The 14,374-nt window shown below is 46.3% G+C and overlaps 1 protein-coding gene across 2 annotated transcripts in view; it reads left to right on the forward strand.

The window, feature by feature from the left end:
* Positions 1-14,374, forward strand: part of ANO2 (anoctamin 2) — a 290,583-nt gene that overhangs the window by 78,269 nt on the left and 197,940 nt on the right. For both annotated transcript variants that reach the window (XM_073222870.1, XM_073222869.1), the window contains exons 3-5: positions 1,308-1,459; positions 3,547-3,601; positions 5,424-5,475. In XM_073222870.1, coding sequence (XP_073078971.1) covers positions 1,308-1,459; positions 3,547-3,601; positions 5,424-5,475 — 259 coding nt within the window. The remainder of the gene's footprint in view (positions 1-1,307; positions 1,460-3,546; positions 3,602-5,423; positions 5,476-14,374) is intronic.

Raw genomic sequence — 14,374 nt, forward strand, 5'->3', positions numbered from 1 at the left:
GTGGTAGAGAAGAAGAGTGGTTTTCAAGTTGGAAGATATGGAGGTTGGCTCTAGTTCTGGTTACCTATGCAGTGTGATGGAGTTGCCCAAACTTAGTAGCTTAACACACAGTCATTTTATTCTGTCTTATGAATTTATGGTCAGGAACTTGAGTGGAGCTGGGCTGGATAATTCTTCTGCTCCAGGTGGTGTCGGTTTGGGTCACGTGGTAGTGTTTAACTTGGGGCTGAGCTGGATAGGAGGGTCCATGAAAGCTTCCTTCTCCTGCCTGAACATGGCTGGAAGGCCACTTCAGCCTGGTTCTTTACCTTTTTGAGTTCCATTGGCGCCTCTCCCCGGACTTCCTATAGCGGCTCAGGGCTTCAAAAGACCAGGCAGACCAAGGCAGGAGCTGCCCATCTCCTTAAACGGTGGAACTAGCAGAGTGCCACTTCTGCTGTACTGGTCAAGTGGCCACAGAGCCCACCGAGCTTAAAGGGGGGAGCAGAGATGCCACCTCCTGAAAAGAGGATTTGTATAAAAAATTTGTGGCTATTGTTAATCCATGACAGCTTTGCTACGAGAAGTACAACCTCTGTGTCTCAATGACTGCATCTGTGAATTAGAGACTGAAAGCTATACTGTATGCAAAGGCACCCTGTACATTATAAAAAGCTGTACGTACAGCAAGTATCAATTATCTTTATACTGACTCTGTGGCTTACTCAAGGCGGGTACTTATTTAGCATGTTTAATTAGATGTTTGAAAGCAGACTCATTTATCAGATATTTCCCCAGGGGAACACACAAAGAAAGTGGTGCTGTGTGATCGCCCATGGGCATGGACTCATTGTAGAGTCAGACTTTGGGCTGCATTGGCATGAGTGAAATCCGGGAGTCCCCCAGTTGCATCTGTATGACCTTTGTTGACTCATCTCACCTTTCTGAGCCTTAATTTCCTTATCACAATATGAGAAAAGTATTACCTAGCTAAATTGCTGTGAGCATTGAAACTAATTTGTGTAAAGCACTTGGTATGGCAACTGCAACACAGTAGGTCTTCTGTTTCTCTTCAGATGATGTAACAAAGTCATACGGAAAGTATGGACTCTTCACTCATTTCTCTATACTGGCCACTTCCGTTGACACAGACAATTGAGAGGGGATCCAGAGCCCACGTCCTTGTGAAAGCAAAGGGAAAGGAGAAGGACCCCCCTTCCCGTTTCTCCCAGTGTCCTTCTCGCCTCAGAGTATCCCCTCTTCCAGGGCATCCTTTCCTGAGTGCTGGATGTGGCCCCTTTTCAGACCTGTGGCTTTGCCTTTCACAGATGTACGAGATCAAATCAGGAGGCAGCATTGCGAAGAAATTCAATGAGATTCTGCAGAAGCTGAGCTCGCCCCTGAAGCCCAGAGTTCCAGAGCACAGTAACAACAGGATGAAAAACCTCTCCTATCCATTCTCCAGGGAGAAAATGTACCTGTGAGTATTGAGGCTGCGGGGCGGGGATGTGAGAAAGGCTGGGAAGGAAGACTGAACGCCACTCAGAGCCTCAGCTCACAAATGGAATGCTCCAGTGCCCGGCAGATGGGCAAGCATGCTCTCCTGGTGCAGTAGTCACTGTATCTGCTTTCTGAACCCTGTTTCCTAAATGAGCTGATCCCAAATAGCTCCTGAATATTTGACTGGTGGCTTAGGGGGAAAAGCTGCCAGTTAGTCATTCTGCACATGGATGGAGAATCAGGAAGCAGACAACCATAACCTTTGGGACTCTGAGAAAAATCGTCAGATGCCTGTTTTCCTTCTTCGGGGAAGCCATTCTGCCCAGTTCCCAGTCTACTGGGTTCCAACATTTGGGACAAACCAGAGGGAAGGTGGACAAAACTTCTGCATTTCTGTATTTGCAGATGCCTACTCATGCACTCATTGGCTCTGAGGAGACCCCTCCTCACTCCCCACCCAGGAAGAGGGAGTAAGAACCCTTCACAGGGATAGCAACAGGAAGCCTGTGGAGGGGAGTCGTGGTTGGCAAGTGGGAGATGCAGCAGCCAAGCATTAGTTATTGTAGCAGCTAATGAGAAAATAAGTGGCTGTCAGGAGTGCTAAGAGAATCTAGAGAGAGAGGGAAAGGACTGGGCATGGAAAGGCAGAGGAGACACAAGATTCTGTCCATTTTGAGGAGGCAGCATTCACAGAGTTGTGTTTCTGCTGTTCATCGGATGGTATCTCCTCCCCACCTTTGCCATGTTAGATGATAATTCTATACATATGCTTATGCCATTCCCTTTGCATATACAATTGGCCCCTAAACAACATAGATTTGAATTGTGTGGGTCTACTTATATGTGGATTTTTCAATGAATACTGTAGAGTACCATAAATGTATTTCCTTTTCCTTGGGATTTCCTTAATAATATTTTCTTCTCCCTAGCTTACTTTACTATAAGAATCCAGTACACAGTACATACAACATACAAAGTATGTGTTAATGGACTGTTTATGTTATCAGTAAGGCTTCTGGTCAGCAGTAAGCTATTAGTAGTTTAGATTATTGGTTTATTATAAAAGGCATCAAAGGAATACAAATCAGCTGCCAGATAGAGAGATACAGCTGTACACAGGTGTTTCCCTGAGTGAAAGGTCAATATCTGACATTTAGAACAGACATAGGCCTTATATAATTAGGAGTTTAGTATCCAATTGATGTGAGAAGAGTGACAACACTAAGCAAAATCCTGAAAAACAAAGTTATAGTTGCAACACCCCAAAAATATACTCCTTTTTCTTGTATTTTTACTGTTTTTGTCCATGCACAGAAATCCTTTTTACATATTTTTACTTTTAAAACATCATTATATGCTATTTTTGGTCACAGTCTACAGGTTTTCTATTTTGTGTGTAAAGTTTTCATAATTGTAATTTCCAATGACATCTTGATAATCTGTTGTGTAGATCTTGCGATTGTATCTTATCTCCATATCTTTATTATAAGTAACCTTGTAAGGATCATTTTAACTTATGGAACTTTTTTCCTTCTGTTGAAAAAAAGTTTTATGAAAAGCTTTCAGAATTACTGGGTCAAAAAGACAACAGTAGTCCCTCCTTATCCAGGGAAGATATGTTCAAAGACCCTCAGTGGATGCCTGAAACCATAGATCGTACCAAACTCTATTTGTATAGCTCCCAAATATGCTTTTTCCTATATATACATCCCTATGACAATGTTTATCAGTTAGGCACAGTAAGAGATCAACAACAATGAATAATAACAGAATTATTATTAAAAATTATACTGATATACTATAATAAACATACCACAACATAATAAATATGCCAATGCACTTACTGTATATATAATATCTACATTTACTGTATATAATTTATAAATTTACCACATATGAATGTACTGTACACTAATATACTGTATATTGTATGCACAGTATATTTACTGCATATATTTATATAACATATATGTATTGTATATAATTTATATGCTTACTGTATATATATTGTATATGAATAAATATACTGTAACAATATACTATATGCTGCTTTCTTGGTATCTCCAGGTACAACATCCAGGATAAGGACTGCTTCTTTGATAATGCCACCCGGAGCCGCATTGTAAGTAAACAGGTTAACTAGGGCTTCACCAGGTGTGGTGGGCTTGGGAAGTGGGGGAACAGGCTGAGCACCCCCTTTTGCAGGGCATTCTCATGCTCTACCTGCCACCTCTTGTTGTTACTTGCTTGCAGTTGCCTGGTGACTTGAGAGGCGTATCCAGGAGATTCCCAGTCCCAGCAGCAAACAAAACAAGCACCTGCCCTCACTCTCAGGTTGAGAGCAGTGTCTTCTCTTTCTTGGGATGACAACAGGGCACTCAGTGGGTGGGAACTTCGGCCAGTTAGGTGACCTCCTTGCTTTACAGTTGAGGCGACTGAGGCACCAACAAGCTACAAATTGAAAAACAGTTCCTACAGATAATGTCCCAGGGAGGACTCGTTGCTGGGCTGTGTGCTTCTTTGTTTCCCCCCAAAGGAGTCCTGTGCATTCGTATCACAGGGTGCTACAGCCAGCTGGCTGGTCCCAGCATAAAACTACCAGCCACTCAACGGAAAGCCAGAATTGATGACTGTAGCTGGTTTCCTACAGCCTTTTTGCCATTTAAGTTTCCCTATGGCTTGGGTCCCACACCTGTGGGGGAGTTATAGGGTGTTGTGGAGATTACCCGATAATTGCCAAGTGCTTGTAAAATAATACAATGCTGTATAAATGCTGTTCCTAATTATTATTGCTGTTGAATGACTGCACTGTATTGTAAGGGAATTAAACATTCTTGGTCCCCATCCTGCTGGAAGTTATTTATTTACCACTCCCTCTCAGTCTGTGGCCAGAGTACAGGACTGTGAATGGTGGAGTAACACATCTCTCATTCACCTCTGGTTCTGGGAGCTTCTTCCTTCCCCTCCTGCCCAGTCCACCCCACACTGGGAGAGAGTGAGGGAAAGAGCCTTCAGTTTTGTGTTGGGGTCTACTCTACCCTGGACTTTGTCTGAGGACCTTGTCCGCATCTGGGAACATCCTCTCTGCACCCCTTTGGGTGTCTGAACAGCTTGCTTGTCCCAGAGCAGGCGTCCTCGCTGGCGTCTCTTTAGAGCCCGGCACAGGCTTGGGACCCTGCACGGGTCCACCTGTGACCCTGCTTCCTCTGCAGGGGGTAATCTCAGCGCCCCTCCCTTCCATGTGAAAAACAGGGCCCTCCCCCTTCTGCACAAGCCCATGGCCCAGGTGTATTTGGGCCGGCAGGAGTCATTGAATAGGCTGCCGGCTGTGTGCCCAGAATGTGCGCTGACACCTGCGGTCTGAGAGAGCTTCTGACACCCTCTGATGGTGGGGGGGGCAAAAACAGAGACATAAGAGCTCCAGTGCCCGAGAGGTAGGTGGCCCTCTTCCAATTTACAAAGTGCTTTCATGGTTCCTCAAAGCAGCTCTGTGAGATAACTCGGGACCCTCAGAGAGCTTGCTCCCGAGCCAGGACCAGAGGCGGGTTTGCCTGCCTCCCTGCTTTCCTCAGCCTGGCACTCCTCAGGGCTGGCGGCGACCCCCTCCTCCACCCCTCCCAGCATCCTGGCAGCCAGGTGCTCCCTCCCCAGCCCTCCAGAGGCTGCAGGAGTCTGGCTCACTGGGGTGTTTTCCTTCCCTACTGGAACTGCAGTCAATTTCTAGCTGCTTCTTTATTTTCTTCAGGGTAGGGAGAAGCAGATGAGTGGGTGTGAGGGGTTAGACTCTGTTTCCTCAAAGCACTCAAATTTGAGTGGGTTTGACATGCAGTCCACGAGTGCAGCCTGCGATCAGCCACCTCTCTGGAAATGGGGCCCACAGCGGGGCCCTGCGTGTGCAACGCACGCTGTCCAGGCGCTCACAGCCCTGCTGTCCTCTGTTTCAGGTGCACGAGATCTTGAAGCGCACAGCGTGTTCCCGCGCCAACAGCACGATGGGTAAGGACCCCTTCCCCGCCCGAGGGTCCGGTGCTGATGGGGACCGAAGGGGGCCGAGCTCTCCTTTCAACAGCTCCATCGGTGGGAGCAGAGCAGAGAGCAGAGCCCCCCGCGCAGGGCAGAAGGCTGCCTGCACTGAGGCCGGGACCCCGCTTGCCCTGCAGGAGCATGGGCGCCCTGACCTAGCCTGCAGCTGATCCTGCCTTTCACTTTATCCAGAAAATTCAGCTGCTTTTCTCTTTTCACTGTGTCCAAAAGTTTTTAATAGTTACCTCAAATATGGCTGGGTTTTATTTACTCACTTTTTTCTAAGAAGAAAGGCATCTGGAGGCCCTTTAGTGCAAATCCCCACTTTGTGTAAGAAGGAACTGACCTCCAGGCAGGGCCAATGACTTGTGTTGAGGCCACGAAGCTATCTGAATGTGCCTCTTCTGAGCTCAGCATTCTTTTTTTTTTTTTTTAAAAATTGAACTATAGTTGATATGCAATATTATATTGGTTTTGGGTGTAAAATACAGTCATTCGACAATTATATACATTATGAAACAGTTACACCATCTGCCGTCATGCCAAGTTGGTACTGCATTGACTCTATTCCCTGTGCTGTACTTTCAGCCCTGTGACTAATTTGTTTTATAACTGGAAGTGCATGTCTCTTGACCCCCATCACCTGTTTTGCTCATCCCCTGGCCCCCCTCTCCTATGGCAACTGCTCTGTTGTCTGTTTATAAGTCTACTTCTGTTCGGTTTATTTGTTTGTTTGCTCATTTGTTTTGTTTTTTAGATTCCACACGTAAGTGAAATCATACGGTTCATCTTTCTCTGCCTTATTTCACCCAGCATAATACCCTTAAAGTCCATCCATGTTGTTGCAAATGGCAGGGTTTCATTAAGCTCAGCCTTTATGTCACCATGTCTGGAAGAATCTATTTGCCTTGGGGTCTGTGTTTAAAATGTGAAGGTATTTGTCTTTGAAGTAGGAACCTCAGCATTTGGGAGCTTGCGGTATAAGGCAGGCAGTTGATGTTGACAGACTGGGTAGAAGACACACACAGCAGAGGTAAAAGTGTGAGCTTACACACATAAGCGTGTGTCCCTTCTGCAGGATCACTGCAGCTTGAAGTCTCTTTCCAAAGGCGCTATGGTCGCTTGGAACAGTTTTCGAAAACCTTTGAGAGAACTTCCTTCAGAATACACTCTGTGGTGGCAAATCTTTGGCTCTAGGGGCAGCTTTGAGTTGAAAAGCATCAAACAGGCGATGAGGCTGAGGATTAATAACAGTGATGACAATGGCAATACTTCCGTTTGGAGAGCTGACTGTAGGGCTCACTGGCTACCTCAGGAGCCAAGGAACAGCACTGAAGAAGGACTTAGAACAGGGTTTGTGTAGTGACAGCACTTTCAGAATACTGCCGAGACTCGCAAAGGGGCAGTTATGTTTGACTCCATTTGCTTGGATGTATTCATCTTGCTACAAAATACCAAGTAACACTCCAATTTTTAAAAAGTCAAATCTGCTATGTGCTGTTATCTGCCTGGAGCATGGTGCTGACACGGCAAGGACATGAGTAAGCCTAGCCCCGCTCGACTCCGTGGACCGGACTTGCAGCCCTCACCCTCAGTGGCCGTGTGTCTCCAGGCTCAAGGACACAGAGGGGTCAAGTGATCTTAGAATGCATTTTGTATTTTCTCCTGGCCTTTATCAAAGTTCTTGAATATATCCTCACTTCTTGACCATTCACTCCTCAATTCCATTAATCTGCCTTTACCCTCTCACGCCCTCCCCAAGTTGACTGAAACTGCTCCCTCAGCTGTCATGGTCTTTTTCTCCATCTCCATCTTCCTTACCTTCCCACATCCTTCCACACTTTCTCTACTTAACGTCCAGGAAGGTGTGTAGGTGCTGCTGGCCCACTAACCTGCTGTCTTTGTTTCTACCTCATGGACCACATTTTCTTGGTTTCCTTGTCCTTCTCCCACGTTTTAGATGTTGTCTTCTCCATGTTCCCTTGTGCTCCTTACTCTCTCTCTATGCAGACACCTTGAAGCTGTGTATTTCTACTTCCTGCTTTTCTTCCTAATTTCAGCCAAGCATTCCATTCCTAATGGATGGAGACCTCCATTGAGATGTTCACCAGAACCTCAAAATCAATATATCCAATGTCCATTTCTATCTCATTGCTTCTCTCTCCTGCTTCTCTTCCTGGCAATGTGACCACTATCTTTTCTATTTTTGCTCATGCTGTTCCCTGTGCCTGAATGTCCTTCCCCATCCTCCTCATCCCAAGCCCATCATCAGTCCAAACATCAGTGTCCTATAGGGTCTCCCTAATGCTCTCTCCTTGGAATGCCCATCAAACTCAACCTCTTTCTTACTGATTATCTATGTCCATGGCTGAGACTCCCAGGACAGCCCTCCCTTCATCTTTTATGCCCTCAAAGCAACTTGCTGTCTGACTTGCACATTACACTCAGTCGATTTGGTTTAGTAAATTAATTAACCACGTCTAGCCTGCTAGTCCTGCGGCAGGTGCTGATGAGTTCCTGACCATGTGTCCTTTTATGTAAAATGGAGATAATACTATCTATCTTGCAGAGGTTTCTGAAGATTAAATAGGAAGCTGTTAGTTTTGTGAACTATAAAGTCCTTAAAAACTGAAGTTGATTTTGAAGACAATCTCCAGATTGCTGAAAGGTCATTAAAGACCCTTTGCTTTAACACTGAAGTTTTTTTTTCCCTTTGAGGATCTGAGTGTTTTTGTGCTGTCTCAAAGTCAAACATCATAAGGATTTTGTTGAGTAGTTTTCAAAATTTCTTTCTTTTTTGACATTTAGAAAGCATATATTGAGTACCTGCTATGTGTCAAATGATGTTATAGAAATTGAGAGATGCCAAAATGAACTCAACCTAATTTCTACCCTTAGGGCCTCTTAGGTTAGCCTTGCAGACAGACGTATAAACAGAGAATTATGAGATAATCTGGTAGGTACAATGATATAGATATATACACAGTGCAAGGGGGGAGGAAGCAATTAACTTCCATATATGTGTCTAAACTAGGAGGAAAAAATGGAAGGGAAATACTCAAATCATAGGCCCTCTAATTTCTGAAGTTGGGCTACAAATCTGACTTTGAACCAAAGTGAGAGAGAATATGGTTAGCAGTTCAGCTCTTGATATCCTCAGCAATGTCTTTTGTCATAGAAAATTTTCTAAAATCTCTCATGCTTTCTTATATTGAACAGATCAACATACATGAACTGTTTCTGGATGATTCAGGATCACCTATACTTTTTTTATGTTTGCTCAAGGATTATCAAATTACTAATAGAATTGTTTGGCCCACACCCCTTGATTTCTTAAATTTTTGACTCTGGTCGCCTTCCCTGGGTTTGGCTATTTCAGTTTTACCTTGCTGTTTGGGAGACAGCAAAACAGGCTTTTTAGAATTGTGGGCAAAGTGAGGGTGGAAATGATTGAAGGAGGGTCTGAAGGATTTGGCTGTGGTCAAGGCACATAACAGTAGGGAGTGGGTTTTATGAGATTTAGATACTTTTTCTTTCTTCTGGGTTCTCTGCTGTGAGAACTCAGATAACCAGATAAGAGATCTCTGTACAAATAAGGCATCACTGTTACCAAATAATAAAGACCCTTTACATGGGCATAGTTGTATGCTTTTCAGAGACATTCGTTGTCTCATGGGATCCTTTAAATGACCATGCAAAGGAGGTTCAACAGGTGTTAACTAATCTCACAAGAGAGAGACTGACCAGGTGCCCAAGGTTAGAGATTTAGAGTCAGATTTTAGCTTCCTTGGCTCTTCGTCAGTGCCCTTTAATCAGTTAATAAATAAATGAAGTTATCAGGCAAGGTTTCCCAGAGAAATAGAAGCCAAGGTCTTCCCAATGTTACATCCATCCACTCAGTTGACAGATATGTACTGAGCACCTACTATGTGCCATTTGTGTTCTAGAACCATGGATGGAGTAATGAATCAAACAGACACAATAGACACAAATCCCTGCCCTTAGGGGGCTGAAAAGCTAGCATTTGAGAAGAGGGAATAAGCCACATGAATTCCTGGCAAGAGATACATGTATGGAAAACATATAATAAGAAATACATGATGGGAGTCACTCTGAGACAATCAGTAAGTGTCCCAACAGGAACAAATGACACACTCAAATTAGGAAACTCAAGGTGGGAATATTAATAGACCATTTATAAAGTCGGGGATTCCAGGGATGCAGCTGTGACCTGGAATCAGTGGCAGAGCTGGAACAGGGACAGATGGGATTGGCTAGAGGAGGTGGCACTGAGAAGGGCAGGTGGCTGTTCAGGGAGGAGGCCCAGAGTCTATACTATCCTACCCCCATCTGACCTGCTGAACCCAGCAGAAAGCCAGAGAGCAGGGGAGCCCATTCATGGCCAACAGAGAGGGGAAGAGACCATCTCGAAAGGGGGAAGGAAGATAGGCATACCCCCAGCAAGCCTGGAGAAGAGGGCCCTTTAGTTCTGGGATGAATAAATTAAGAAACTTAGGTCAAGTCACATTCCCTCTGTGGGCCTGTCTCTCCCTTTGTATCACATTCTCTCTCAATGTTCTTGAAGCTTCTGTCTAGCTCCAGCATTTTCTAGACTTTGACTTAAAGGAGCCACGTGGTCTCCTTTCCATAATGGGCCAACCAGGCTGTGGGTGGAGAAAATGGAAATTCCTATGGCCAGGATCGTTTCCTGACCCTAAACTACTTGGTGATGTAATTGGCCTCCTGCTAGGCTAATGCTTCCACACCCTAGGCAATGAGCTTTTATTGACTGAATCACTATATAAAGAGCTCTGCCCAGTGCTCTGGGTGGAGGCAGAGACAGAGGTGGATTACTGACGTGCAGGCTGCTGGGTGCAGATGTGATTCTAGTGCTTGAGCTACTGCCAGGAGAATAAAGCTGGGTATAAACCCTGTTACCCCAAGAATGTTCCATTATCATTTCTCAGTCTCACCAAATCCATAGTGAACCTTCCTAGGGCTGAAACCCGCAGGCAAGATGCAGGCTCAGAGAGGGGACTGGCTTCCTGTAAGTTCACAGCAGGTCCCAGGGTCATGGCCAGGACTTGAGGTTGTAGGTTGTTCATAAGAGCATGGGGGCAGACAGTGACTGCGGAGTAGTGAGAACAGGGAGGAGTCAGGACTGCTGCCCAGGATGGTTGGAAGAAAAGACTGTGCTCCCACCTGGATCATCTGCCCATGGCCTTGGGCAGCTGGCACTCAGGGGCAGCCCACCCCACTTGCATTAGAATCACATGGTGCCTTGTGAAAGCCCTGGCAATTCAGATGGCGCACTGAGTTTCTTATTCATGAACTGCAGGGGCAAGGCTCCAAGATCTATGGTTTTACAAGCTACCCAGGTACTTCTTAGGAACTCTACTGTTAGATAAAGATAAATCCCGGATGGGCTTCACAGACTTTCTGACTTACATACAGCTGGGAATGTAGAGAGTAGCCCAGAGGGCTCACCTTCTGGGGAGTTGACCACTGGTTGTCTGCGGTACTCAAAGATAACTGAGTTGCCTCTGTGAAGGGCCTGATTTTTGTTCTTGTTAGTTCTCTAACATTTGTTATATGGACATTAGCATTCAGTCCATTTTAATGTCCCAGCCAGAGGTAGGGTCTCTCAGACTTCGTCTTCTTTTTTCTTTTCTTTTGTATTTTTCCTTTGGCAGAAGGAAGAGCAGGAAGGTAAAAATTTAGATAAGGAGGCAAAGAGAAGGGAGCCAGCCTTGAAAAAGTGTGAGTGGACTGACATTTGGTGATGGTCTAACTTCATTTTGGGGGTTTCTTACATAACTTTCTTGTGTAACCTTCTGTAACTCAGTCTCTCCCTCTTCTTGGAAGTGAGGGATTGTGGACTAATGTGAACACAATGTTCAGAGTATTGAATGGGTCTGTGAGTTTGGGTTCTGCATGGTGGTGGCTGCATGTGAACGATTGCAAATGTGGCCCGGCCCCACAGGCCTCTTAATCAGCACAAGGTAAGGTGAGCTCTCAGGACTTGCAAGTTCACCCCCATCATGGAATGCTTTCAAGTGCACTTGACCGTGGAAAGAAACCCAAGCCTCCTTGACCATGTCAGAGGAGGACAGACACCGTTATTGCGCCTTCATATGGAAGTTATTGTGGCCTTTTCACGGACAGAAAATTACAGATTGATGGAGCTATATTTTCATAGACATTTTGGTGTCAGAGCATTTAAACAAATGTATGCTTTGGGCATCTCTCGTCCCCACTCAGGAGATGATGTCTTAATTACTTTGACCGGAGCCAGACTGTGTTATGTGTTGTAAACATCTGGTTTATCATTCATCCAGCTGCACTGGCTTATATTTTGTTAGAAGAAAAGGCTTGGGATTAAAGGCATTTAAGTAATTAAGCACACGTCAGGACAATTTGGTGATGGGTAAATATAGTCTCCGTTAAACGCGCCGTCTAGGGACTCTGGTTTAGATTTACGTCCGGCTGGAGAACAGGGATGAAGGCAGAAAGCTGGGTGGACTGGGCCCTGTTCTGGGGGAATCAAAACCAAATGGGTTCTTGGGAGTTCAGCACCATTCCTCTAAGTACCTGTCCCCTTAGATAAAAGTTTCTTTTGCGTTTGTCCTGGTGGGGATGGAGCTGTAGTCCCTGTCACCTTGCGGTACTTGCAGATATAATGAGACTTTCTTTGGGAGGCAGACCATAAATCATGCTTTAGCTGGTCTTTTTTGTCTGCGAAACAGAGATGTCTCGAAGCTAAATACTGTGAGTGTGTGGATTCAGGAGCCAGTCCCGGGACCTGAGCCCGCTCTGCGCTGCTCCTTGGCTCTGACCCTGTGGCTGCAGAGGAATGGTGTTGCTCGGCTGGGTTGGATCATGTTGTGTAGACCTGTGGTCAGAGGCAGGCAGAGACAAAGAACGAGGCTTTTTCTTTGGGGATTCTAGTTCCAACAGCAATAGGGAGGCAGTGCCTGGTGATTTGAAGGGAGTTAGGGACCAGGGAAAGTGTCCTTGCAAACTATGCTCTGTTTAAGCAGAGGCCCTGCCTTTCTTTGTGGGAAGAGGGAAAGGAAAACATCCTCTGTGCTTCTCCCTGGCCCCCCTTTCAGGAGTAATAGGATGAGGGGTTGGGTCGTCTTCTTTCTCTCTCTCTCTCTCTCTCTCTCTCTCTCTCTCTCTCTCTTTGGGTCTAGAGCAGAGAGGAAAGACTATAGATGTGATCCTGAAGAAGAAAGCATTGCCTCTGTGGCCAGATGGATGGTGCATGATGGAACCAATTAGCCCATTTTTTGCTGAAAAGAAAGGAAAAAATTCAGAATTTCAATTTTCAAAGCAGAGACTCTTTTTGAAAAGCATTTGATTATTTCCTTCTTCTTTCAAACTGATTTCCATGCTGTTTGGGGGTAGAATCTTGGTTTCTGAAGTCTGGGGCCCAAGAGGCCAAAGCCATTCCCACTCTTGGGTGAAGTTGAGGATGAATAGTTATTTCCAGCTTGCACTGCCCCCACTGCCCCCACACCTCCTTTGTGTGCTGTTCCCTCCTACCCAGCAGCCACTGACTGGGGTCTCCTGGATGACACCATGTGAGAAAGAGGAGGTACACCACATGGGGTGTTCAACATCTGGGGCCCTGGCCATCTGAGTCAGGACAGCTCAGGTCTGGTGGCCTGAATGGTACTGGCTGCAGGGCAAAGACCCATTTATTGGGCTTCCTCTGTAGGAAGCAGACTAACCAAGTAGAGGTTAAAGTTCCTTCATCAGATCTGTCGCCAAAGAAAATTGGAGTGTCGAGGAAGGCGTATGCCTGGGGTAAATGGGAAGAGATACTGAGAGAATTTTAGCCACAGGGATGGTTTCTCTTAACACCCGATGTCCTCTCTATGTTCTCAGCAGTGAACTGGGGCCATTAGAGACACGAGTGGGAGAGAGTGCCCTCTGACCTCAGGGACCTGGTAGGGCTTCGGGAGATGCACAGCGATGAGCAGACCGTGTCCTAGAAGTGGTTTTCGTGACCTGCTTTAGGAATGTAGTTCACAGGAAGCTTTATTTGATGGGAGGTGCAGTGCACAGCATTAGGCCTGCGATGATTAGAGAGCTTTTCGGGGATCTGGCAGCAGGACCCAGGAGTTCAGGTTGTCAGCTTCATGCTGTCAGACACTGGGCTTCTGTGCTCAGTAAAGCCGAAGAATTCAGCACCTGCCTCACTTTCCATGGCTGGGACTGTCCACAGGGAGTACGGTGCTGCTGGCCACTGGAGCTGTGAGCACAGCATCGGGTGTGCGGGTGCCGTCTGACTGGAGTCCTGCCTGCCACTGACACCTCAGCCTCCATCTACCGTGAGGGCCTGTGTGTAGCTTTGAGCCCCCCGCCCCCTCCCGCCTGGGACTCCTCCCCTTGATTATTGTAGGGTGGCTTCACACGGCTGTGGTTATGCTTCTTGAACTGATTAGCCATGCTCAGAGTGAAATTGTAGTCTTGTGAGGAAGACAAGAAAAAGCTGCAGCTCATTCAGTCCCCTGGCCCCCCCCACCATGCAACTCCCTTTACCCACCCTCTGCCCTCCTGCCCCCCAAAGTTATTGCTGATGTTTCATGTTCATGCCAAGGAAGAAGCTTAGGATCAGGAAAGGACTGGCCCTTTGGTGATGACGCAGCGTTGACACTCGCAGCTCCCAGGTCCCTGCTCCCTGGAGGCTTGGCCACCCTGCAGTCCTCAGAGCCTCGGCTTCCCTGTGGGGCCCATGGCTGGTCTTTCTGGCATCAGTGTCCTGAGGCTGAGGTGACCAGGGGCGAGGCAGAATGGAGGAGAGGGGACTGTTGAGTGCCTCTCTGTTCTCTGAGCGTGTGGGTGGGGACTGGGTGGGAAGGTG

Source organism: Manis javanica, chromosome 15 (genome assembly GCF_040802235.1).
Source record: "Manis javanica isolate MJ-LG chromosome 15, MJ_LKY, whole genome shotgun sequence".
Taxonomy (NCBI): domain Eukaryota; kingdom Metazoa; phylum Chordata; class Mammalia; order Pholidota; family Manidae; genus Manis; species Manis javanica.